Here is a 25,047-nt window from a genome sequence, read left to right as displayed (position 1 = left end):
TTTGGCTATATTAGTTTCTTCATCCACGTCATAATAGGAAATAGTTCTGGGACTGTGGCACTTTACTGCTCAATTTGCCAACCTGAAAATAGCCCCTGTCCCTATCAGTTACTTAATCCTAGATCTTCGATAAAGTATCCCCGTAACCCCTCCATAGACCCATTTTTACCAACCGGCCAACTTTCGTGACCCAACCCAGTCGACCTTCTGACCCACCATTTTCGCTTATCTTGTTTGCTGCTGACAAAAATGGAGGAAATGGTTTTGGGTCCCTTTGGTCCTCTTACACGCTCCTCCAATGGAACCTGTTGGATGAAGGTGAAGTCTTCCGGTGTCGGAAACTATGGAGTCTCCATCTGTCCAAAGTTCTGCATTTTCTTCCTGTAAAGTTTTATCAAATAAAAACTCCAAACTTGAAAAATAATGAAATGAAGAAAAAAAAAAATTAAATGAATAACCCCCCCCTGAACTTGTAAAACAAAAAGCTGCGACTGTTTAAAAAAAAAAAGCAGCAGCACGGCACGTGTGCCCGATCCACACCGATGATCTGGCACACTTGCTTTTTTTTAAAAAAAAAAAAACAGGTTCATGGCCATTTTGAAGGCTGCTTGCAACCGCTGTTAACAGCTGGCTGCTGCGGCTGTTGCGTGCAGACTTGCGCAATCGGGAGGGCCGCGACTGACAGCTCAGTGACCCTCCTGGCACCTGCCCACGGGATGCGCCCCCGTGTTTGATAATGCCTGGTTTCGAGTTCCCAATTAAGGGGCAATTTAATGTGGCCAATCCACCTAATCTACACGTCTTTGGGTTGTGGAGATGAAACCCACAGACACTAGAAGTGCAAACCCCACACTGACTCAGGGCCAGGATTCAAACTCAGGGCCTCAGTGGCATAGGCTGCAGTGCTAACCCCTGTCCCACACAGAGATAGATAGGTTTTTGATTAAGGGGGATATGGGGAGAAGGGAGGCGAATGGTGACGAGACATATCAGCCATGATTGAATGGTGAGCAGAGTCGAAGGATAAGTGGCCTCATTCTACTCCCATGTCTTATGGTCTACGGTTTCTTTTATACTTAAGAACTTTTCTGGACAAAATATGCTGCATCTGTACAGTTTGCAATTACAACTGCAATCTGTCATGTGCAAATAAATTAGTTCCAGCATCAATCCTTGTACAACACCACTCCTATCCTTCTTTCTAGTGGTGCTACTTTACTTTCCTGTCCATGACTTTTTACTGCAGTGGTATATTGAAGTAATATTTGAAACTGAAGTTGGATAGACTGAGCGCAGCCAGTGGGTGAGAGTTTAGCTCAAGAGAGAGCATGATGGGAAATGGAATGTCAAATAGAGCTTTGTAATTGTGTACATGACTTGAGACGAATCGCTTCTGCACTAGAGAGTTTACAATAACAGGCTGCAGTTGGGAATAGGTTCTTCATTCTAACAATAATGATAACTTAGCTAAGAGCAACACAATGTCACAAGTGAGGCCTCCCAATTTTAGGAACCAAAGGGGCTGTCCCTGATGCTGTATGTTTGAAGACTGACTGAGTGTTGTAGCTATTACTGATCGAGCTTCTTGGTCCTAGCCGTGAAATTAGCATCTTGGTCCCGGCTGTGAAATAAAGTATACGTTGAAGTAACGAGGCAGTCGATTGATCATTTGTTCCGGACTGAAGATAGTGGGGAGCTGTAATTTAACAATTTATTACCAGTCTTGCACAGGTGACTTGTAGAAATACAAAGACTTTGTCTGTATTTTGTTACAATCTTAAAAAAACACAAGACGAGTACAAGGCTTGCTAATCTTTAATGAACATTTAACTTCCAATTACAAATGAGAAATGTTTTTCTAATTTCAGTTTTAAATGGAAGACTTGTAAAAGAACTGTGCATGTGACTCTTACACTTTTTGGTACTACGTTGCCCCAAGCAGACATGCAAGTGGCTTAATCAGAATCCCAGTGCTTTATGCATACTTGTTTCAAGAGTTAAATGTTCTAAAGAAGCTCATGTTCATTGTTCACAGTATTATATAGCAATATGCCTCATTAATTAAAAACATGCAGTAATAAACTCACTATACAAAAAAAGACAAGATTTCTCAAGTTGAAGTACTTCATCACATTTCCAAGACAAACAAAATGAAGGAAACAGAATTTGTACAGCACAGATTCAGCCAAGTTGGACTCTATTAAAATGTGTACTGAGGTTTTGAAGACTCAAGTGATGGTTTTGACTTCCGGTTTACAGGATTCACAATCTGAATAACTTGCTCTACTGAAGCAGAGGAATAGCCACAGCAACTCAATATGGATGATGCTTGGGCAGTTGTTCAGCACACTTTCACAAGATAACATATTTGAATAAAGCCATAATTGCAGCACTAATAAGACCAGAGATTGGGACCGTAACAAACCAAGCCATGAAGATGTTTCGGAAAAGACGCCAATCAACAGCTTTCTTGGCACGCATCCAGCCAACAGCCACAACTGAGCCAACCTGTAGAAATAAGACCAAGTTTAAGTAACTGTTTTGTTAATAGTTTGTGAAAGACAAATGTCCCTCAATTACTATTTTATGTGCCATGGTAAATCAAGCACCTCAGAGAGTATTCTCATTAATTTGGTCATCAACATGCTCCCCAAGGCAAACCATCAAGAGTGCAAATCGAGGTACAATTTCAAAAAACATTATACATTTTGCATCAACTGTTCAGCTCAGGAGGCCCATAACACGCACCTTGCAATGTGTCGTACTGACAGGAAGACCAGCATTTGAAGCAATTACCACAGTCAGAGCAGAGGCCAATTCAATACTGAAGCCACTGTGTAAACAATAATCCCAAGATTAACTTAAATCATACATTTATGCAGCAATTTGATTTTATACTTATTAATAATGTTAGATATTACAATCTCCTCAATTGCTTATTAAAAAACCCATCTCACTTTGAATCTCCAGTTTTGTTTTCCACAAGTATCAAAAGACTGAGAGCTGTTAGATATTACACCTTATTCTTTTCAGAATTGCAGTTTTGTGAAAACCACTAACTGAAAGAATGCATCTCTGGGCAACATGCCCCTGGATGACCAATTTCAATTGACCTTTTTAGCACATGGGATCTACAGTATCAAACAGCCGAAAGCATCTGGGTTGGCTGCTGTCAATAATGAAGTCACTTCGAAGCAGAGACATAGTCCCTCCCACCCCCACACCAAGAACTGGACTGTGTAGCATGATACAATGCATGATATTATAGTGTCAAAATTCCTCACCAAGCAGAAAACTACTTTTACCAGTGTTGTTCGCAGAAAAGGTTTTAAGCAATTAACTTCCATTAGTGCACAGTAAATTAGATCCAGATATTTTAAGAGCATGGAAAAAAAATAAACCCTACTTCCTTCAACTTGACCTTAAAGCTCGAAACAAGAGCATGCTAAATTCTACTCAGCAAATTCTACTCTGCAAACCGACTTGGGAGTGCAAATGGATCACATGAACATAGTAGTGTTATAGAATATGATGAACTTTGCTTACCTTGAGGGAGTAATTGGAGTCAGATCCTTGCCCATTGTTTGAATAACTCTGCGTCCCCAGACCCATAGACCAAGACATATGCCCACACCTCCATACAGGAGAAGCCAGATTGGAGTTTCCATTTTTGAGTTAACATCTCCTGTGTAGTAAACAACCCACAGAGAAACCAAAGGACCAATGGCATTGCTGAAGAACAAAGGGGGATTTATTTAGACAGTCTTCCCATGTATAACTTATGCACACACTAATCTATATCAAATTCATATTCTGCAATCACTATCCTCATTGTACAATTAAGATTCCTGGAAATATTATAACATCTACTGAAACAACCACTTTAAAAGATGCTGCATACAATACATGCATATGACCCCCATGACAGATACACTTAGTGGCAGACAAAGTTCAGTTTACCTAATTTCATAAATATCGACTCAATATTCCCTCAAACATTAGTTCGAAAAGCCCCAATGTTCATTTTCTCAATTATTTTTCATTGAAAAAAATTCTTGTGAATTTAAAGTCCCCAATTAAGTGACAATTTAGCGTGGCCAATCCACCTACCCTGCACATCTTTGGGTTGTGGGGGTGGGACACAGGGAGAATATGCAAACTCCACATGGTCAGTAACCTGGGTCTGGGATTGGACCCAGGTCTTCAGCACCATGAGGCAGCAGTGTTAACCACAGCCACCGTGCTTGCTGCCCTGTAGCCACCTATCTTGAAGGTCGAGCTCTGTAATTCATATTTGGGGCTTCAATTACATACTAACCTGTTGAGTTATGAATTTCTAGCTAGCTATGATAACTAATTGTTCAAGGAATATGGTTCAAAAGTTTACTTTTCATTAAATCCATTATCCTTTCCACAGCAAATTGAAATCAAGCAACAATCAGTGCTGAATGAAGCTCCTCCAATTATGGCATTATGAGCACTAATTTTAAACTGCTCCCCCTTGACAGCAATCCCTTCAGCTAACAAGGTTTGAAGCTGTGGCTATGCCTCCAAAAACATGACTTTTTCCAGAATCTAGGTCTTCAACGAAATGCCTGGGCTCAGGCAGATTGCAGCTAAGGTTTGACAAGTGTTATGGATGCAAGGCAAAACAAGTATTCATCCAAGTGTTAAAGACGAAGGTGGAAATGGGAACTTTTGTCTCAGAGACAGCCTGGTTCACTACTCAAATCCTCTCTGGTCTGGCCCTGCACTGGCAAGTCTAAATGCAGACTGGTGACTGCTTTACTGGACACTTCCACTCAAATTTGCAGCATGAATCAGAGCTTCCTCTCACCGGTCATTTCAATTCACCATCTTGCTCTCATGCCCACATTTCTGTCCTTTGCTGCAATGTTTCAGTGAAGCACAACACAAACTGGAAGAACGGTCCCTCATTCCAATTAGGCACATTAAAGAGTCCTGACCACGGACTCAATCATCCATTAAACAAATTCTCACAAGGCCCTACCCCAACAGGGCTACTGTGTCACACGTTGTGATATCTTTATACTATTATCACCTTCTGTTGTCGTTAACAGCAATATTAACATTCCCTTTTACATATTGGTCAAATGTACGAGTCAGCTCCCAGCTATCTCGGACCATATCTGCTCCACACCCTCTCTGCAGTAGTAGAAAATCCATCACATTTCTACCTCTTCCCTCAAAAGTCCTAGACACAAACAGCAACTGTTACTCTATCCAGTTTTCCCAGCATTTCTGTTGCAACATGATATTTTCAGCCTCCACAGTATTTTGCTTTTATTTATCACTGGTATTTAGCTTCACACTCATGAAAAGATGCAGAACCGTCAAGTCGCACATCAAGCCATTTTAAAGTAAAGCGAACAAAAATTAAATATGGCAACATGTCACAAGATTCTGCATTAAAGGTTGCTCACCTGACATCGTTGCCACCATGAGCAAAGGAGCCGAAACACGCAGTCAGGATTTGCAGGAACTGGAACAATAATGCAACTTCGGGTTTTTCCTGCTCACGCCATTCCTCCACAGAGACATCACTGCACTTGCGGTCTCCCAATTCAATTTCAAGCTTCTCATTTCCATCCTCAGCACTCTTGTTGGAATCAGCCATTGCATTACAGTAGCTACTGTAACTATCTTGTCTGATACGTTTTTTAGATTCTATGCCAGTTGTCGTCAATTTTTCCATTTCCTCAGCCTTCACTTCCCCATCTTTGGGCTTGAAGGAATTAAGAGGCATGCCACAGATTGCCATTGTGTAACACGTATAGCTGTTGTTACGCCGCAGTGGCCTACTGCCTGGTTCATTCGACTCCCCCGCACAGTCAATCATTTTGGCCAAGTGCAACTTATGAAGAAGTTCTTTGTATAATCCTGAATCCTTGTGCACAGTGTGATAGTGACCAGCGTAGCCATTGGTACTCGTTTGATGACCAATAACCTGGTTGAGTTGAACATGACTGTTTCCAAATTGCACGGTTCCTTCAACAGATACGATCAAATCATTAAAGTTTCCAAACTGTCTACATATATTAGTATATATTTTGCTTATTGCATCAAATACCCAACACTTCACTCAAGACCCTAGCATGCAGGATAAAGCATATTTCTGGGCAAACTGCTATCAGCAAATAAGCTGACAAATTGAACATTTTTTTCCCCAGTTTTTCCACAAGTTATGTACTCTGCTAAATTCATTTCAGAATCAGCAATCTGATAACAATCCTAAGCTAGTTAATCAGAAATAGTCAGCTTTAAGTTCTGCGAATTTGAGTTCACTGCTTATTGGAAAAATAAGAAACATTGATCACCCAAGCTGACAAATGGTGTATCAAAACTAATATAAATGATAAAACTGCTGGTTTTCAACTCCACGCAAGGAAATAATGAAAACAAACTTTCTGGAGCAGTCAGTTGAATTCCAGTAGGTACTTAAGGCACAAGAATAGCCAATCAAGGTCAGCAAGTAAAGGTGGATGGACAGACACCAAAAGGGTTGACATATTCACTACGTCTTGGACTTTTTCCCCCTCTTTTTATAAATTTAGGGGACCCAACACCCTTTTTGCAATTAAGGGGCAATTTAGCATGGCCAAGCCTACACATCTTTGGGTTATAGGGGCAAGACCCATGCAGACACAAGGAGAATGTGCAAACTACACCTGGAAAGTGTGGGCTCAGCATCTTTGACTTGAATAACTGTTTCATGAGAAGCAAGCTTTGTTGTTGCTCTGATGTGTATATGTAGATATTTTAACCCTTATCCATAATTTGATATGCACCACCTCAGTCTTCATCCTCAGTCCCAAATTTTTAAAAACTAATTCAATATCTTACCATTCATCACATGGTCGATGTTAGTTTCATTCATCCCTCCATTTTCTTTCGTTACGTCCTCTACAGAGTCTCCTATGAAAGCGATTCTTCCACTTGGCTTCTCTAAACTCTGCTTTGCTGGTAGAACAGAAACCCCTTCGGTCGTGGAAGTCTTCATTTCAGATGCTGTATCCGTCAACAGAACCTTCAAATGAGGCTCTTCCAGTTCATCCTTAGTTACGGAGTAGTAATCGTCCTCTTTCTTATCCAGTACACTGTTGTGTACCTTACGGGCTTTCACTTCTCCTGTTCAACACACATCACAACACAACAGAAAAACATCTTCAGCCTTAATCACACAAATGAAAATCAGATTTATAAAATAAACATTTTCTACTTCAGACCCAAATCTAATCTCGGAATAATTCACCAATTTCAGTGGACAATGGATGATCAAATTTCTGGAATTCATGCTTTCTCCCATCATTTCAGGCACAACACAACAATGATGAGCAGCAGGCAACACCCTGCATCTGACAAGTTTGCAGGCTCGACTGCATCTAGCTTGTTAGAATGTAACATGGTGTAATTCTAGCTTTCTCAAAGGTACCCCGGTCTGTCTCAAGAAACTGACGGGTAACATTAAGACCAGTAAATATTGTAATTTGGCTTTGTATAATGCGGCTTGCTGTTCAAACAGGATAACTGTGCATCAGACTACTTCAATCAAATGTGCATAAACTCCAAAGTCATCTGGCAATTGAAGACATCTTTGCTTTTCATTCACTTCAAACAACATCACACTAGTTTCAACACAATGACAAAAACGATGAAAAAGTATATGGGGAAATCACTTGCACTCAAAGTGGTGCTCAAACAAACGCCCAAAATAAACATCTGTATTATTGATCCTCTACTTGGCAGACAACACTCCTCAAGAATAAAAGTAATAAACCAAATCTTGATATAAATGCCTTGATAAAAATGGAGTAGCTTCATCTTCATACTGCGTACACATTACCAAAAACTACACCTGTAATTTAACAAATTAAAGGCCAACTGTACAGTTATATGAGTCAGTTAAAATCATGGGGTGGGTGAAAGAGAGAAAACAAGATTTTGCTGCCATGTTCTTATCGCTCCTGTGTGCAAGTTACTTCTTCCCCAAGAAAAATCTAGAGAACTGTAACTTAGATTTACAATACAGAAAGGCAAAATTTGCTTTTAGTGATATATCCTGGGACACACCCATTTCACAAAATTGACAAAAAAAGTCAAGTTGGGGCAGCACGGTGGTTAATAATAATCTTTGTCACAAGTAGGCTTACATTAACACTGCAATGAAGTTACTGTGAAAATCCCCTAGTCGCCACATTCCAGCGCCTTTTTGGGTATACGGAGGGAGAATTTAGAATGCCCAAATTACCTAACAGCACGTCTTTCGGGACTTGTGGGAGGAAACCAGAGAACCCAGAGGAAACCCACGCAGACACAGGGAGAACATGTAGACTCCACAGACAATGACCCAAGCCAGGAATCAAACCTGGGACCTTCCACCCAGTGTCTGTGTGGCTTTCCTCCAAGTGCTCTGGTCTCCTCCCACAGGCTTAGTGGGACTATGAGGGGTAAGGCTGAGTGGGCCATGGGAGGGTGCTCCTTGAGGGTCAATGCAGACTCAATGGCCAAATGCCCACCTTCTGCACTGTAGGAATTATATGGTTCTATTCTATATAAACCAAACCAATTCTCATTATCCTGGACCTCATCATTGCACACTCACCTGAAAGCTCAGTGGAAGTCTGTAAATTTCACTTACTTGCGATTTTTTTCTTCATTCTGGGACAGACGACAAACCAAATGAAGAGGGCGCAGATGACACTACTCCCCAATGTAATCAGCACAGTACCCCAAAGTGGAATCCGGTCAATTCCCAATACTGCCCAAAGAAAATAGAACTTTAGAATTAAGATGATAGCAAGTATCCAAGACGCTACCATTCCTACCTCACTTGAAAACATTACAAAATAAGTGAAGTTGGCTGGGTACCAACTGAAACCACTGGGACAAAATCGTTAAATTCTACAGTTAAGCACTGCAAAACCCAAGCTACCCTTTCAAAAACAGCAATTACTCCGACACTGCAGTCCATAAATTAACAGAATTACAAGGCTAGAAAACACTTCGCCCTTTAATATTAAAATCCACGACTCATCCCTGGTCTAAATTTAAAGACATGCAACTGTTCATTATATATTCTACACCCAAACCAAATTTAGAAAGCTGTACTTCAAAGACAACAATGACTTGCTATCCATCAGCTCATATCTATTACTCAGATCCAGGTTTAAAATAGCTATAATTTTCGTACTTGACCAGTTGGTACACATTATCCAAGACCACCCACCCATCCGGTTCATGACTGAAAGGCCATGTGCAGAACCAAGGAAAGGTCAACGCACAAATTTTTATTTTAAAAAACTGGACTGTGGGTTCATAAAGAAACAACCACTCTTACATGAGATTGGAACACATGAATGAATAATGCAGAAGTATCTGAGCTACTTCAAAGACTTCTGGAACCAATCTTTTGTAGGCAGCTGTAAGCCTTGATGGGAATGAAACTTGGGTTTGGGCAGGTATATGCTCAAGGTTTTCACTTTTAAAAAAAAGGAGCTGCAGTTCCGTTTTCATCATTTAATACTTACAAGGTGCTCCTGTGTACAGGATAGAGAAAAGATTGATTGCAATTGTACAGGCATAGAAGAGAGGCAGGGCTCGGAGTCCATTTGGCACTGGGTCAGCCTGCAACAAAACAAATTCAACATCAACAAAGAAGAAATAAAACCCTTTTAATTCCATTAGTTCCAACCAAACCAATCTCAGCTTTTCGGAAACACAGCATCTGAACAAATTTTAAATGTTGATAGAGAAACTTCAGTGCACTCCAACAAGGAATACAAATTCAAGCATGCAGTTACAAGCAGCAATTAGAAAAGCAAATGCACCTGGTCTTGATTGCATGGGGTACCAAGCACAAGGAAGTCCAAGTGTCCAAAAAGGTTAGGAGGGGTTACTGTGTTAGGGTGGAAGTGAGGGCTTAATTGGGTCGGAGCAGACTCGATGGGCCGAATTACCTCCTCCTGCACTGTATGTTCTATTTTTAAAAATGCCACACAATCTCAACAATGGAGGAATTAACATGGTCTCCTGAAGAGGTCAGAATTGAACCTAGAGAAATGTTGAGGTCAAAGGACAAGGTGAGGGTACAGAGTAATGAGGGAGCAAGGCCATTTTCTTGGCAATAGAGCTCCTCCTGTAATTGTTTTGGAGTCACAGGTCACCAGTATCCTCACAGAAGCCACATTCAAACATCACCTCATTTAAACACGAGGTCTGTCAGTAACCAAATAATTGTTTGGTGGCAACTCCAGATATCAAGAATAGACTGTCATGTTTCAGGCTCAGTACCAGTGTACTATGACATTCAAAACAACTAAACAAAGGCTGCAGTACACAAGTACGAACAACTATGCAAGGCCACAAGCAACTTAAAATTTGCGACCTTGGAACTTGTTTCCAGCCCTCCCCCCGCCAACAAAGGAATTATGCAACAAAAGCAACACAGTCAATAATGGCAGCATGGTGGCACAGTGGTTAGCACAGCTGCCTCACAGCACAGAGGACCTGGGTTCAATCCTTGCCCTCGGTCACTGTCCATGTGGAGTTTGCACATTCACCCAGTTTCTGCATGAGTCTCACCCCCATAACCCCAAAAGATGTGCCGGGTATGTGAACTGGCCACGCTAAATTGCCCCTTAATTGGAAAAAAGAATTGGGTACTCTAAATGTATTTATTAAATTCTCAATGATTATTATGTAAACGTGGTTTACTAATGCAACAAATTACTCCAAGTTGGACTGACCATTTAGGAGCAGGGAGTATAGAAGCACTTTTCCCTGCCATTCCCCGAGCAAGAACCAAACGCTGAGGAGTATGGATTCATTGTTAGGCATCTACCTCCCATTACTCAGATGGCTGACTTTAACCAGCAGCATGCAAAGTAGTCATCCCAGGAAGCAACAAGGAATTAATTTTTCTCTTCCAGTTTCTTATCTTCCGAAGATCAAGTCTCACATGAACCAGATGGAACACGTTCTGTATTTTCCATATAACAGCCCAGAAAAAAGTTAATTGGGAGGAAAATAGCATCCTTGGTTCATTGCACCACCCCCACCCCATTCATCTCAACAAAGCCTCCGTGGATTCCATCATCAGCAAGTGCTTTTCCACGGCCTAGCTTTAAGTATTAAGTGAATTGTGGCATGCTCATCACACCTCAGCTGTGATAACATAGTGGAGTGTCGCCTTTGGATTAAACTTCAGGTTCTGCTCAATTCCAGACTGGCCACTTACAAGCGAGACACCAGAGGAGCCGGAATCAATGTTGAAGCCGTGTGCTAACTCCATGTCACCAATAACAACTGTATTTCTTTTTCTTGGGAAGCACCAGCCACAAGCTACTTTCATACAGAATCAGATCATATTTCTTGAGTCCTAATGGCCACATTTTCCTACCTTATGCAAGATGAAGTAACGGACAAAGTAAAAGACAGCAGCAGACATGAGTCCAGACAGCAGTGGTGAGATGAACCAAGAAGCCACTGTATAAATTGGAAAAAAGGTAACAAACTTTTAATGTGCAGACATCTACCAGTCCTAAAAATACAATGCAATCTCACAACGTTTTAGAAACCTTGGGTGTTCATTGTGACCTCAGCTGTTGCGGTCACAGCAAGTGCCAATAAACATTAAATATGCAGAACCCACATTTCAGCCTGAACATTTGAGATTGTAACCAATGTACAGTATCACTAACACTATGTACGAGTTTGTGTTTAAACAAAAGCTGGTGTCTGCATTAGATTTACAACAAGCATGTCATTATCATTTGCTTTGGATCGTAAAAACTGACTTGGTGCACTCATCCAGGCCACAATCTCTGTCTGAATCAAGATTGTAGCCATGATGTGGAGATGCGGCATTGGACAGGAGTGAGCACAGTAAGATGTTGTAAGACGTTTTACTGTGAATAAAGATTGTTAGCCTTCAGGTTTTGCAATTTACTTCTGCCCAAGATTCAAATCAATGATGTTGCACATTTGAAATGCACTCAAAGCCACAAACTCACCAATCTTAAGGAGCTCCAACCACTTGACACCATGGGCACCTGTAGCCACCAAACAGAAACCAATGGTAGCACCCACAATGCAGTGGGTACCAGATATCGGGAGCTTCAAAAATGAAGCCAGTAATTGCCAGACAGCAGAACCTGTAAAAGAACAAAATGTTAGTATCCTACAAAGATCACAAATGTACAATCTCAACCACCATTTCCAGAACATTGATCAAACAGAAGCTCAATTATCCAGAATACTTCCAGAAACTTAATGGCAGTGTGTGTTAAAAATGAAGATGGTTCCATATAAACCATGTTATTGCTCTAAACGTCTAGACAATGATCTTACTTGCAGAAGATTAGAGCACGATAAAGGCAAGTCCACCATTTGTTACTTACCAAACATGGAACTGACTGATCCAGCCATTAGCACTTGTTGACTCGAGTTGAAAGTCTCCACATCAATTATTCCTTTGCGGATGGTCTCACTGACTCTGGCACCCAACAGCACAGAACCCACCGTCTCAAAGATGGTTGCCAAGATGCAGGCTTTCTTGAGTGTCAGCACTCCTGAACCAACTGCCGTCCCAAATGAATTCGCAACGTCATTGGCCCCCACCGAGAATGCCAGCACAAATGCAATGATGAAACCAACTACAACCATCCATATGTACTCGTCTAGTGCCATGGTCACTCAGGCTTGTAATGCTTTTAGAGGTACTGAGATTTTAAAAAATACTATCGACTTAAATATAAAAAATAAGGTAACAAAATATTTGGATATGGAATAAATAACTGGATTAAATAGAATATGAAGAATAATATGCACTACACTGAAGTATTGTGCAGCAGTAATTGCTATCCACTGTGCTTAATAGTCCGTGTTAGACAGTTTTTACAACAGTCAACAATTAGAATGATTGAAGCGAAACCCATTGTGGACACAGTAGATTTGGGATGTTCTTCATCCTGTGGAAATAAAAGGAGAACATGCTATAAATATGGAATACCATCTGACCATTAATCAATGTCTGCCAATAGGTCCAAAGCGCAACACTAGGTCAATAAGCCCATTCACCCCCATCATTTGCTTCGTATCAAAAAGATGAACCAAAAGTGAACCTTAAAATGTAGTACAATATCACTTCACCTCTCAAACAGCAGATTCAATTGGTAGAGTTCAAAACCAGAGAGATTGGACTATCGCGTATACAGGTCTGTTGAAATTTCTACAGTCCACAAACATTAAAACACTATCAGCAGTGGTGATATGAAGTTGCCATTCACTTTCCAAGAATTCAAATTTAGTTATTTTGGCAGGAAATACAGGTTAAGCTATCAAGTGCAAACTGCATTGCATTTCTACTCAATGATAGATGCTTTCTACAGCAGATACCATGGGGCTGCCAACATACATGGAACTAGACGAAAGAAGAAACAGCAGAAAACAAAGCAATTTAAACCACTATATCAGAGTGGCACAGTGGTTAGCATTGCTGCCATTCAGCACCGAGGACCGGGCTTTGATCCGGCCCAGTGTCCGTGTTGAGTTTGCACATCCTCACTCAAGTGTCTGTGTGGGTCTCACCCCACAACCCAAAGATGTGCAGGGTTCGATAGCCAGAAATCTGGATGAATGCCGTTTGTGGAATAGATAAAATTAGAATTTTGAGCTGCATCTTGCTTTTGTTGGGTGGGGGAGAGAATTGGGTACTCTGCCCCGCCCCCAACCAAAAAATTCTAATTTTATCTATTCCACAAACCGCATGCATCCAGATTTCTGGCTGTCGAAGTTTTCAATCCTGCACAAACAGAAAATTCTTGTCCGAATTTAACTAAGTTGTTCAATTGTACTTACTTCTAAAAGGTTTTTTTGCATTCCTAGCACAAGAACCATTTCTTCAGGTATCAAGGACTATTCTAGAACTCCCTCCTCGTCCCGTAAAGGACCATTTTGCCTTTAGCGGTCTATTATTTAACATTCATCTCTGGGTATCTTTGTGAGGAGTGGACAAATAAGAAAGAGAATCTTCTCGCAGCTAGCTACTTCTAACCAGTGAAAAAAATTGGTCTAATAATATGCAATGGTTCAAGACTCAGAAAACACTGTCTGTGTGAAGTTTACACATTCTCCCTGTGTTTGCGTGGGTTTCATCCCCACAACCCAAAAGATTAGGTGGATTGGCCACGCTAACTTACATTTAAAGACTCAGAAAAACAATGCTCGCAATGTAACTCCTCCAAAAGCCAACTCGCAACTCCTCAAATGTACTTCCTTTCAAATAGAGGACGACCAAAACAGGGCATAATTTGAAGGAGATGTGGAGGAGTTCAGGGAGTTGGTTGATCTGTGGTGTCAACGAGTAGTCCTTAAACAAAAGCTATAGGTGCTTGTGTATTCCAGAATGTCGGTCAAGTGTTTTTTGCCACGGAATCTATTCAGTCTAAGCTCTGCAGCCCAAACCTTCGGTTGATGGAAATCGGCAGTTCCACTCAAGTTTCATGCGACTGCGATTTTCTCATTTAACTACAAGCTCGGAGTGTGGAAACTAAATCCTGCCTATTATCCGTGTGGGCAGACGTTTAGGACGATATTTAAAGAGCCCAATGTCGAGGCTTAACGCTGGAACAACAGGAATACGATTTTAACGGCGCGCTCGATCTCGACAATTTACTCTTTTAAATTTAAAGCGCCATCCCTTTTCGCGCCTCTTTGCAACGTTTCCAGGAAAGAGTAAACAGGATGCAAAGAATGCCCGCCCACTCTGCCCCAAACAAAGGGGGGGGGGGGGAAGATAAGGGCACAGATCTGTCAACCCACCCACCTGCCTCCTGGGGCTGGGAAGGGATGTCGGCTGAAAGGACAGTCAGGCACAAGGCTCTCCATTCCAGCCATCAGTCCTACATCCAGGTGTCCCAGCTCAAGTGAGTCCGCCTCACCCCCACCGCAGGGTTATCCTCTCCCTATCCGATGGGCAGAACGCCCCGCGGGGTGGGCGAGATAAATAATACCCATTAACCCCCCCCCCCCCCCCCAGAGCAGTGCTAAGACAACATTCCACCCTCCCAATCTTAGCCTGCACAGTACAAGAGTTCACTTCACCCCCCCCCCCCCCCCCCGTCCCGCGCAGACTCAGTAGTCCGTCCGTCCCCCCCCGCGCGCGCGGACAGTGGCCCGGATCTCGCGCCGATGACCCCGTTTGACACCCGAGACCGCTGACTGCCGCGAGCTCCCCCTCGCGCCGCCCGGGGGATGAATAGAGGCCGCAGCCGGATTGTTCCGGAATACGCCGCATGCGGCGGCGGCCCCGGCCCCGGCCCCCCACCCCAACCCCACCCCCAACCCGTGTGTCGTCGTCCTCGCCACGGCCCCTCGCCCCGACAACAACAACAATCACCGGACTCACCAATTAAACCGATACGATTCTAATCGGTGCGAGGATGAAGGTGAAGGCGCGGCCGGCAAGGCCCAGCAGCCGCGCTCTCGGGTCAGTTAAATCCCACTCCGCGGTGGAAGGGAACGCCGCAGCACCAAGGAGTTGATCGGGGGAGGGGGAGGGGCGGCGGGGGGGTCCGCTTCTGCTGAATGTCCCACTCCGGCCAGAAAGTCACTCTGCCGACCGCCAGCTGTCCGCCATCTCCCGCTCAAGCCCGCCCAGCCGCCTTTTATAGACGCGGTGACGTCGCGGAAAGGGCGGCCAAGGGCATCGACTCCGCCTTCCAGAGGGAGAGAATTCACCAGAGAGGGAGCAAGAGAGGGGCGGCAGGGGGGCAATGGGCAAGGCTCGGAGTGTGCAGCGCAGGTAGCACACAGCCAGTCTGTCTGCACCATCCAGTCTGACCAGGCAATCACCTGCAGTGCTCAATGATTCACCCTCCTCGTTCCTTGCCCACTTACTCCTGCTGCTAAAAATGACCCAGAAGGAGAGGGAAGTGATGTGCAAAAGAAGCAAATGCGGTGGGTGGGAGGGAGGGAGGGGCTCGGGAATGAGCTTCCCTCGAGGTGTGGTGGAGGCAGGTTCAATCGAGACATTCAATGATCGTTTTGACAGAAACGATGGGCAAGTGCGCAGGGGGTGGTACTGAGTCATGATGCTCGTTTGGAGAGCCAGTCCAAAGACAGTGGTCCAAATCCCCACCCCACCCTGCTCCGCTGCCGTGGGTAGCACTGTTGCTTTGCGGCTTCATGTTCGATTTACAGCTTGGGTCACTGTCTGTGGGGAGTCTGCACGTTTTCCTCATGTCTGCATGGGTTTCCTCCCACAATTTCCGAAAGACGCGCTGTTAGGTAACTTGGATATTCTGAATTCTCCCTCAGTGTACCCGAACAGGTGCCGGAATGTGGCGACCCCGGGGATTTTCACAGTAACTGCCTGTGGATGAGCAGAAGTTTTCTCCAGAGCCTCCTGGGATGAGCTGAGCCCATCTCTTTGATTAAGCCATGATCATATCTCCAAATACCTTATCACATGGCTCGGTGTTCTATTTTGTTTGACAATTCGCCTGTGATACCCTTCTGGATGTTTCAGCGTGTTAAAGATGCTGGATAATTTCAATTTATTCTTATTGTTAAAGATCAGAAGCAGCTCCAGAGAGGCAATGACAGCACACAGTACCAGGGCAGTGTTGGGAGCTCAGAGGAGAAGGCAGTTTGCAGCAGCAGTGGAAGCATGCAGTGTAGGTGCAGCACCGAGTAGGCAAGGAGAGAATGCAGTGTTGGGAAATAATAGAAGCAGCACTTAGAGGGAAGCAGGGCAGTTTCGGAAATGTCAATTTTACTTGCACCACCATGGTGATTGTTTCTTCAGTAACCAAAGCCCCGAGTGCTGGAATTCCCTCCCATTTCTCTACTTCTCTATCTCTGTCCTGCAATACACTGCTCAAATGATTATCGTGCTTTTGGTCATCTACCCTGATATTTCCTTATCTGGCTTGGTGTTACATTTGAAATGGCTTCAGCAATGCACCTTTGGACATTATATACATTCAAGGCATGACCTAATAAATACATATTGTTTTGGAACAGACAGTGCTAGGGAGGCAATAAGAGTTTGCATTCAGACAGTGCTGAAGAGACCCCAGCACCTCCAGAGGGAACGTGTAACACATGTGGAGCACTGGAAACCAGTGAGGATGAAAGAAGGCACGTATCTGAAATTAAATTTTGCTTGATAGTAACTAACTATCAAGCAATGATCGTGGGCCGAAGGGCCTGTTCTGTGCTGTATTTTCTATGTTCTATGTTAACTATGTTTATGCTGTGTTCACTTTCAGCACATCAGTGGAGAGCACCAACAGCTGAGCTACGTGGTTATACAATTGCCACTGTGAACTCATGAAGAATGATTATTCAACGGCAGTGGTTTGGCAACTTGCTTCTGGGTTTTTGCCAGGTAATATGTTATTCTCACAACAAAAACTACAATAAATATACAGTAGATCAATCAGCAATTACAAAGTAAGAAGATAGTTTATTGATGCTGAGGGTGTGTAACCAAAAGTATTGCTGATTTATTTACTTAGCTTACCATTTCAAGAACCTGTCCTTTTTAAAGATGCTGTCTGGTTTGTTTGCATTATTAACATGTCCACTTTCAGTTTCTTTCCTTGGCTTTAAAAAAAAATTAATCTCAGGGTGCAGATGATGTTGGCAAGCCACCATTTAATGCCCACCTCTTGCTGCCCTAACAACTGGATGGTTAGAGTCAACCATCCAGTTAGTGTAGGACTGGAGTCATGTCTCGGCTTGCATGCAGTGGTATGGATGGGAGGTTTTTGTCTTTATCGTTGAATGACTCCAGCTAGGAATCCTGTTTTGCAATTTCTGATTGAGACGATAACTAGTGTCACAATAAACTAACTGTACTTGAGGCTTCCAGCTGTAAACATGTTTTTTGCTTTCTTAAATGCTGTATTTAACCAAAAATGCAGAACAGATCAATTTCTTTCCCCTGTTTTATGGTTCTGAATAATTCATGACGAATTTGGGTAGATAACAGGATTTGGACAGACTGGGCTGGAATCTAATGCGAACAAGTCTCAAGTTAGTCACTTTGGCAGAAAAAACAGAAAAGCGTGATATTCTCAAATGGTGAGAGGTTGGGATGTGTGGATGTTTAGAGGAGCCCAGGTGTCCATATTCACAAGTCATGAAAAGCTAGCATGCAGGCGCAACGTGCAATTAGGAAGGCAAATTGTATGTTGGCCTTCATGACAAAGGGATTTGAGTACAGGAGTAAAGAAATCTTGCTACTGTTGTGTAGAGCCTTGGTGAGACCTCACCTGGAGTATTGTGTACAGTTTTTGTCTCCTTATCCAAGAAAGGACATACTTGACACAAAGGGAGTTCAACAGAGGCTCACCAGGTTAATCCCTGTCTAACGACACCCTGGCTACTGCGGTCGGTTCCAGCTCCACAGACCCCAGAGTCCCAACACAAGTGAATGAACCAATCATTTCTCTAAAAATTACAGAATCTTTAGCCCCCTGACTGTTCAATAAGTTGTAGCCACCAGGTTTATACATTGAACACAATGACTGTTCATTTATAACAGAAACAAAGTTGAAATATGCAATAATTATGACAAAGTAACTGCCAGCTAATCTACTGCTCCCTCTCTTTTACCATCCTGACCCTCTCACCAAACATACACAAGACAGACACATAAAAGGAAGGAAAGGGTGAAAAAAGGCGATTAATATGAAACAAAAGATGAGTGTCCTTGCTTCCGATGTTGAAGTCGTTGCAACTAGCTGCCCCCCAGGATGAGTAGGGATCGAAGCGACCGGTATGGTGTTAGAGATGGTCTTCTGACAGGTGTATTCAGATATTATTCCCAGACAATCGTGTTTCCTCAGGAGATGCACTTTAACTTTTATTAACCTGCACCTTCATTCAAAGGGACAGCCTCAGGCCTGTTTAATTCTTGCTTGTTTCCAACTGCACCAGAATAATCAACAGTGTGACTGAGATAAGAACAGAGATGAGAAAATATCAGCCATGATTGAATGACGGAGCAGACTCGATGGGCCGACTGGCCTAATTCTGCTCCTATTTCTTATGGTCTTCCCTCCCACCCACACAGGATTTAAAAAAGGTTTTAAACATCTGAACGCTGCCTGCAGCTGGTGGTTTGACCAGATTTCCTTGCAGTTCGATGTGGCTGTGCAGAGAAAGAGATCTTCAGAAAGAATCCATTAGTTGAGAGAGAAATCAGAGCTCCAGCCTTCTGCGATCAAATCAAAAGTAAATGGGCAGCACGGTAGCATAGTGGTTAGCACAGTTGCTTCACAGCTCCAGGGCCCCAGGTTCGATTCCCGGCTGGGTCACTGTCTGTGTGGAGTCTGCACGTTCTCCCCGTGTCTGCGTGGGGTTTCCTCCGGGTGCCCCGGTTTCCTCCCACAGTCCAAAGATGTACGGGTTAGGTGGATTGGCCATGCTAAATTGCCCTTAGTGTCCAAAAAATGTTAAGTCGGGGTTACGGGGTAGGGTAGCTACGTGGGCTTCAGTAGGGTGCTCTTTGTAAGGGCTGGTGCAGAGTCGATGGAAAAATGGCCTCCTTCTGCACTGTAAATTCTATGATAAATGAGAAAACCCAATTACACAGGAAAGAAGCATTCCAGGGAAAATCCCAACCTATCTGCAGGGGCCATTAACAAGGCACGGCAGTTCAAAACAGTCCATTGGTCGACAGCCAAGTCCATCAAGGTATGTTTGCATTGATCCCCTGGAATCAGCTGATCTGAAATGTAAACAACTTGCCACCTGTCTTGCCATAGCTCATAGGTAAATTTTCAGTTTACCAGCCACTCAAATTAAAGGTGAAGTCCAACTTAAAGCAGAGGCACATTAATTGTCCATGTACAACAATTGAAATAGCAAACATAAATTAAAAGGGAAAAAACAAGGAATAAACAGGAGGATCCTTGCATCGGGGATAGCGCGATTGTTGTATGAAGAGAGATTGAGGAGACTGGATTTGTTACACAGAAAAGAAACAGGCATGACAGGGTGCATGTAGATAAGATATTTCTCCTAGCTGGTTAGTCTAAAAGTAGGGAAAATAATCTTTGGAAAAGGGGTAGGCTATTTCAGACTGAGATGAGGAGAAATTTCTTCATTCAGCGAGTGGTGAATCTTTGGAATTCTCTACCCCAGAGTTCAATCATTGAACATATTCACGATAGAAATTGATCGGTTTCTTGAGACTAATCACGTCAAGGAACATGGAAATGGTGTGTGAAACTGGCAGTTAGGTAGATTTAAGGTAGATAATTGAATTATGGACCAGGCTCAATAGGCTGAAGAGCCTTCCTGTGTTCCAATAATCATCTCCTGGACCGTGCACATTCTATTCATAATAATAATCTTTATTATTATTATTAATGGAATGTGCAGATTTACCGACTTTCACTGAGATGCAATGACACACAGTTTGATTTTTAAAAAGGAATAAATTCTGATGTTTGCAACTTTGAAAAGTAAGTGTGTCTCCATAATATTTCAATGAATTGTGTCCTGACTGCTTTGTGATGAGCAGGTGAGTTGGGAGAGCTTAGGTTGACTCCTTTTCCAATGATAATTTCTGATCACTCAGGAAGGTGGATTGCAAATATAGGTTTGATCAGAAGTTTGCGATGTGAGGCACTGCATAGCAAAGTCCCGCCGCTCCCACACAGTGAAGCTGAGCTGAAAAGTGGATCTGTCTGGTGCCATCTAGATCCTGAGAAAACAAATTAGTGTTGCATCACTGTCTCAAAGCATGAGTTAATCTCTGAGAGTTGTGCATTGAGAGAGTGAAGATCTCATATAATCCTCAGATGAAAGAGGATTAAAGGATAGAGGATAATTAAACCACTGCGTCAATGTAATTCAGGTCCCATTCAAAGTCATAGATTCTGTCCTAGTTTTATGAGACTTTGACAAAACCTGAAGCGATTTGGGAAGTAAGGAAATGCAGTTGGTTGCAGGACATGAGTTTCTCTACTCGTGTCCAACTCTGCCCCAGACCAAAATGAGGCTCATCAAAGTCATAAATGACATCCTATGTGTCTGTAACAAAGGTAAACTATCCTTCTTCTTCCTTCTCAACCATTCATTCTTGACCACAGCATCCTCCACCAAAAGCTCTCACTCTGGCTGGGACTCCACTGAACCGACTCCATTCTTACCTACCTCACCAGAAAAAGATAATCACCTATAATACGTCTGCGGGCAGCACGGTAGCATTGTGGATAGCACAATTGCTTCACAGCTCCAGGGTCCCAGGTTCGATTCCGGCTTGGGTCACTGTCTGTGCGGAGTCTGCACATCCTCCCCGTGTGTGCGTGGGTTTCCTCCGGGTGCTCCGGTTTCCTCCCACAGTCCAAAGATGTGCAGGTTAGGTGGATTGGCCATGATAAATTGCCCTTAGTGTCCAAAATTGCCCTTAGTGTTGGGTGGGGTTACTGGGTTATGGGGATAGGGTGGAGGTGTGGACCTTGGGTAGGGTGCTCTTTCCAAGAGCTGGTGCAGACCCGATGGGCCGAATGGCCTCCTTCTGCACTGTAAATTCTATGATAATAGCATCTCTTGCCTCTCCCTCACCATTACCTCTGCTTTCCCCAAGGATCTATCCTTGACCTGCTCCTAATACGTATTGACATTCAACCCATTGACAACATCATCCAGAATTCCAGGATCAGTTTTGACTTACATGCTCACAATACCCAACCCCAGTCACCACCACCAATCTGAATTCCTCCACTGTAAACTATCAGATTAGTTGCCATTTTAGACCACGCCCCGCATTGGGTGGAGCTAGAGCTGGGGGAGGAGAGGGACCAACGCCCATTGTGGCGGTTGGATGTGGGACTGCTGGCAGACGAGGAAGTGTATGGGAGGGTGCGGGGGTGCATCAAAAGGTATCTGGAGGCCAATGACAACGGGGAGGTGCAGGTGGGAATAGTATGGGAGGCGCTGAAGGCGGTGGTCAGGGGAGAGTTAATCTCCATCAGGGCTCATAGGGAGAAGAGAGAGGTTAGTGGGGGAGATTTTAAGGGTGCAGGAGATATGCAGAGGCCCCTGATGAGGGACTACTCAGGGAGAGACGATGTCTCCAGACGGAGTTCGACCTGTTGACCACGGGGAAGGCAGAGGCACAGTGGAGAAAGGCACAGGGGGCGATGTGTGAATATGGGGAGAAGGCGAGTCGGATGCTGGCACATCAGCTCCGTAAGAGGATGGCAGCGAGGGAAATAGGTGGAGTCAAGGATGGCAGGGGTACTACGGTGTGGAGTGCAGTGAAAGCGAATGAGGCATTAAAGGCCTTTTACGAGGAGCTGTATAGGTCCCAGCCCCCAGGGGGAAAGGAGGGGATGCGACGATTCTTGGACCAACTGAGGTTCCCGAGGGTGGAGGAGTGTGAGGTGGCTGGTTTGGGGGCGCCAATTGGGGTGGGGGAGCTGATTAAAGGACTGGGGAGCATGCAGGCAGGGAAGGCCCCGGGGCCGGATGGGTTCCCGGTGGAGTTCTACAGGAAGTATGTAGACCTGTTGGCCCCGTTGCTGGTAAGGACCTTCAATGAAGCAAGCGAGGGGGGACCCTGCCCCCGACAATGTCGGAGGCGACGATCTCTTTGATCCTGAAGCGGGATAAGGACCCACTGCAATGCGGGTCATATAGACCGATCCTGCTCCTCAACGTAGATGCTAAGTTGCTGGCAAAAATGTTGGCTACGAGGATTGAGGACTGTGTCCCGGGGGTGATTCACGAGGACCAGACGGGATTCGTAAAGGGTAGGCAGCTAAATACCAATATGCGAAGGCTCCTAAATGTGATAATGATGCCATCGGTGGAGGGAGAGGCGGAGATAGTGGCAGCTATGGACGCGGAGAAGGCCTTTGACCGAGTGGAGTGGGAGTATCTCTGGGAAGTGTTGCGGAGGTTTGGGTTTGGAGAGGGGTTTATCAGTTGGGTTAAACTCCTGTATAGAGCCCCGGTGGCAAGTGTGGTTACGAATCGGCGGAGGTCGGACTATTTTCGGCTGTATCGAGGGACGAGGCAGGGGTGCCCCCTGTCCCCCTTGTTGTTTGCACTAGCAATTGAACCTTTGGCCATGGCATTAAGGGAGTCTGGGAAATGGAGGGGGGTGGTCCGAGGGGGAGAGGAGCATCGAGTGTCGCTGTATGCAGACGACCTGTTGCTGTATGTGGCGGACCCAGTGGAGGGGATGGTGGAGGTCATGCAGCTCCTAAGGGAGTTTGGGGACTTGTCGGGCTATAAGCTAAATGTAGGGAAGAGCGAGCTCTTTGTGGTGCATCTGGGGGATCAGGGAAGAGGGATAGACGACCTACCGCTGAGGAGGGCGGATAGGAGCTTTCGATACTTGGGGATCCAGGTAGCTAGGAGCTGGGGGGCCCTGCACAAACTTAACTTGACAGGCTCGTGGAGCAGATGGAGGAGGACTTTAAACGGTGGGACATGTTGCCGCTCTCGCTGGCGGGCAGGGTACAGTCGATTAAAATGGTGGTCCTTCCTTGGTTTCTTTTTGTATTTCAATACCTTCCAATTGTGATCACCAAGGCCTTTTTTAAGAGGGTAGGCAGGAGCATTATGGGCTTTATGTGGGCGAGTAAGATCCTGAGGGTAAGGAGGGGGTTCCTGGAGCAAAGTCGGGATAGAGGAGGGCTGGGGTTGCCAATTCTGGGTGGCTACTATTGGGCAGCCAACGTGGCGATGATCCATAAGTGGGTGATGGAGGGAGAGGGGGCGGCATGGAAGAGGTTGGAGATGGCGTCCTGCAAAGGAACGAGCCTGGGGGTGCTGGTGACGGCACCGCTGCCGCTCTCGCCGACAAGGTACACCACGAGCCTGGTAGTGGCGGCAACGCTAAAGATCTGGGGGCAGTGGAGACGGCACAGGGGTGCGATGGGAGCCTCGGTGTGGTCCCGATCAGAGACAACCATCGGTTTGTCCCGGGAAGGATGGATGGGGGGTTTCAGAGCTGGCATAGGGCAGGGATTAAAAGAATGGGGGACCTGTTCATTGATGGGACGTTTGTGAGCTTAGGGGCGCTGGAGGAGAAGTTTGGGCTACCCCCGGGAAACGCTTTCAGGTACATGCAAGTAAGGGCGTTTGTGAGGCGGCAGGTGAGGGAATTCCCGCTGCTTCCGGCACAGGGCATTCAAGACAGGGTGATTTCGGGCGTATGGGTCGGAGAGGGCAAGGTGTCGGCGATATACCAGGAGATGAAAGAAGAGGGGGAGGCTTTGGTAGAGGAGCTGAAGGGTAAATGGGAAGAGGAGCTGGGGGAGGAGATTGAGGAGGGGCTGTGGGGATTTGGTCAGGGGTGGGGCGGTTTATGGAGGGGGTACAGTGGGGGGGATTTGGTCAGGGGTGGGGGGTACAGTGGGGGGGGGGATTTGGCCAGGGGTGGGGGGTACAGTGGGGGGGGATTTGGCCAGGGGTGGGGGGGGGGGGGGGGTAGAGTGGGGGGGAGATTTGGTCAGGGGTGGGGGGGATTTGGTCAGGGGTGGGGGGGGGATTTAAAAAAAAGAAATGAAAAAAAAGAGGAGGGGCTGTGGGCTGATGCCCTAAGTAGGGTTAATTCCTCTTCCTCATGTGCCAGGCTCAGCCTGATACAGTTTAAGGTAGTTCACAGAGCGCACATGACGGGGGCGAGGCTGAGTAGGTTCTTTGGGGTGGAGGACAGATGTGGGAGGTGCTCAGGAAACCCGGCAAACCATGTCCATATGTTTTGGTCATGCCCGGCACTGGAGGGGTTCTGGAGGGGAGTTGCGAGAACAGTATCTAAGGTGGTGAAAGTCCGGGTCAAGCCAAGCTGGGGGCTAGCACTATTTGGAGTAGCGGACGAGCCGGGAGTGCAGGAGGCGAAAGAGGCCGGTATTCTGGCTTTTGCGTCCCTAGTAGCCCGGCGAAGGATCTTGTTAATGGGGAAAGGGGTGAAGCCCCCCAGCGTGGAAGCTTGGATAAATGATATGGCAGGGTTGATCAAGTTGGAGAGGATAAAGTTTGCCTTGAGAGGGT

General features: G+C 44.9%; 2 protein-coding genes across 6 annotated transcripts in view; one reads left to right on the top strand and one right to left on the bottom strand.

Annotated features, from left to right (window-relative positions):
• Positions 1–1,797: 1,797 nt before the first annotated feature.
• On the bottom strand, positions 1,798–15,665 carry LOC140396880 (sodium-dependent phosphate transporter 1-like). The gene is made up of 11 exons (XM_072485697.1): positions 15,428–15,665; positions 12,420–12,989; positions 12,033–12,173; positions 11,420–11,505; positions 9,549–9,645; positions 8,660–8,779; positions 6,865–7,149; positions 5,445–6,009; positions 3,547–3,732; positions 2,749–2,833; positions 1,798–2,508 (listed from the first exon to the last, which is right to left on the bottom strand). The coding sequence occupies exons 2-11, from the start codon at positions 12,706–12,708 to the stop codon at positions 2,353–2,355; spliced, it is 2,010 nt and encodes a 669-aa protein (XP_072341798.1). The 5' UTR covers positions 12,709–12,989; positions 15,428–15,665; the 3' UTR covers positions 1,798–2,352.
• Positions 14,927–25,047, top strand: part of LOC140396881 (cytosolic purine 5'-nucleotidase-like) — a 139,522-nt gene continuing 129,401 nt past the window's right edge. For 2 of the 5 annotated variants that reach the window (XM_072485706.1, XM_072485705.1), the window contains exons 1-3: positions 15,223–15,508; positions 17,047–17,163; positions 17,295–17,413. The gene's annotated coding sequence lies outside the window, so the exon portion shown is untranslated. Of the gene's footprint in view, positions 14,946–15,222; positions 15,509–17,046; positions 17,164–17,294; positions 17,414–25,047 lie in introns of those variants that run through there. The other 3 variants (XM_072485707.1, XM_072485709.1, XM_072485708.1) reach the window with 3 other exon arrangements.

The sequence above is a fragment of the Scyliorhinus torazame genome, chromosome 20 (assembly GCF_047496885.1).
Source record: "Scyliorhinus torazame isolate Kashiwa2021f chromosome 20, sScyTor2.1, whole genome shotgun sequence".
In the NCBI taxonomy this organism is placed as follows: domain Eukaryota; kingdom Metazoa; phylum Chordata; class Chondrichthyes; order Carcharhiniformes; family Scyliorhinidae; genus Scyliorhinus; species Scyliorhinus torazame.
Note: the sequence above shows the minus strand (reverse complement) of the source record. Positions and strands in the feature narration are given on the sequence as shown.

Bases quoted from the DNA above. Each gene is read 5' to 3' on its own strand.
- LOC140396880 (XM_072485697.1), bottom strand. From the start codon at position 12,708: ATGGCACTAGACGAGTACATATGGATGGTTGTAGTTGGTTTCATCATT. The intron at 11,506-12,032 runs GTGAGTTTGTGG...CAATTTATACAG, and splicing joins GTTGGAGCTCCTTAAGATTG to TGGCTTCTTGGTTCATCTCA. The intron at 6,010-6,864 runs GTAAGATATTGA...TATCTGTTGAAG, and splicing joins CATCGACCATGTGATGAATG to GAACCGTGCAATTTGGAAAC.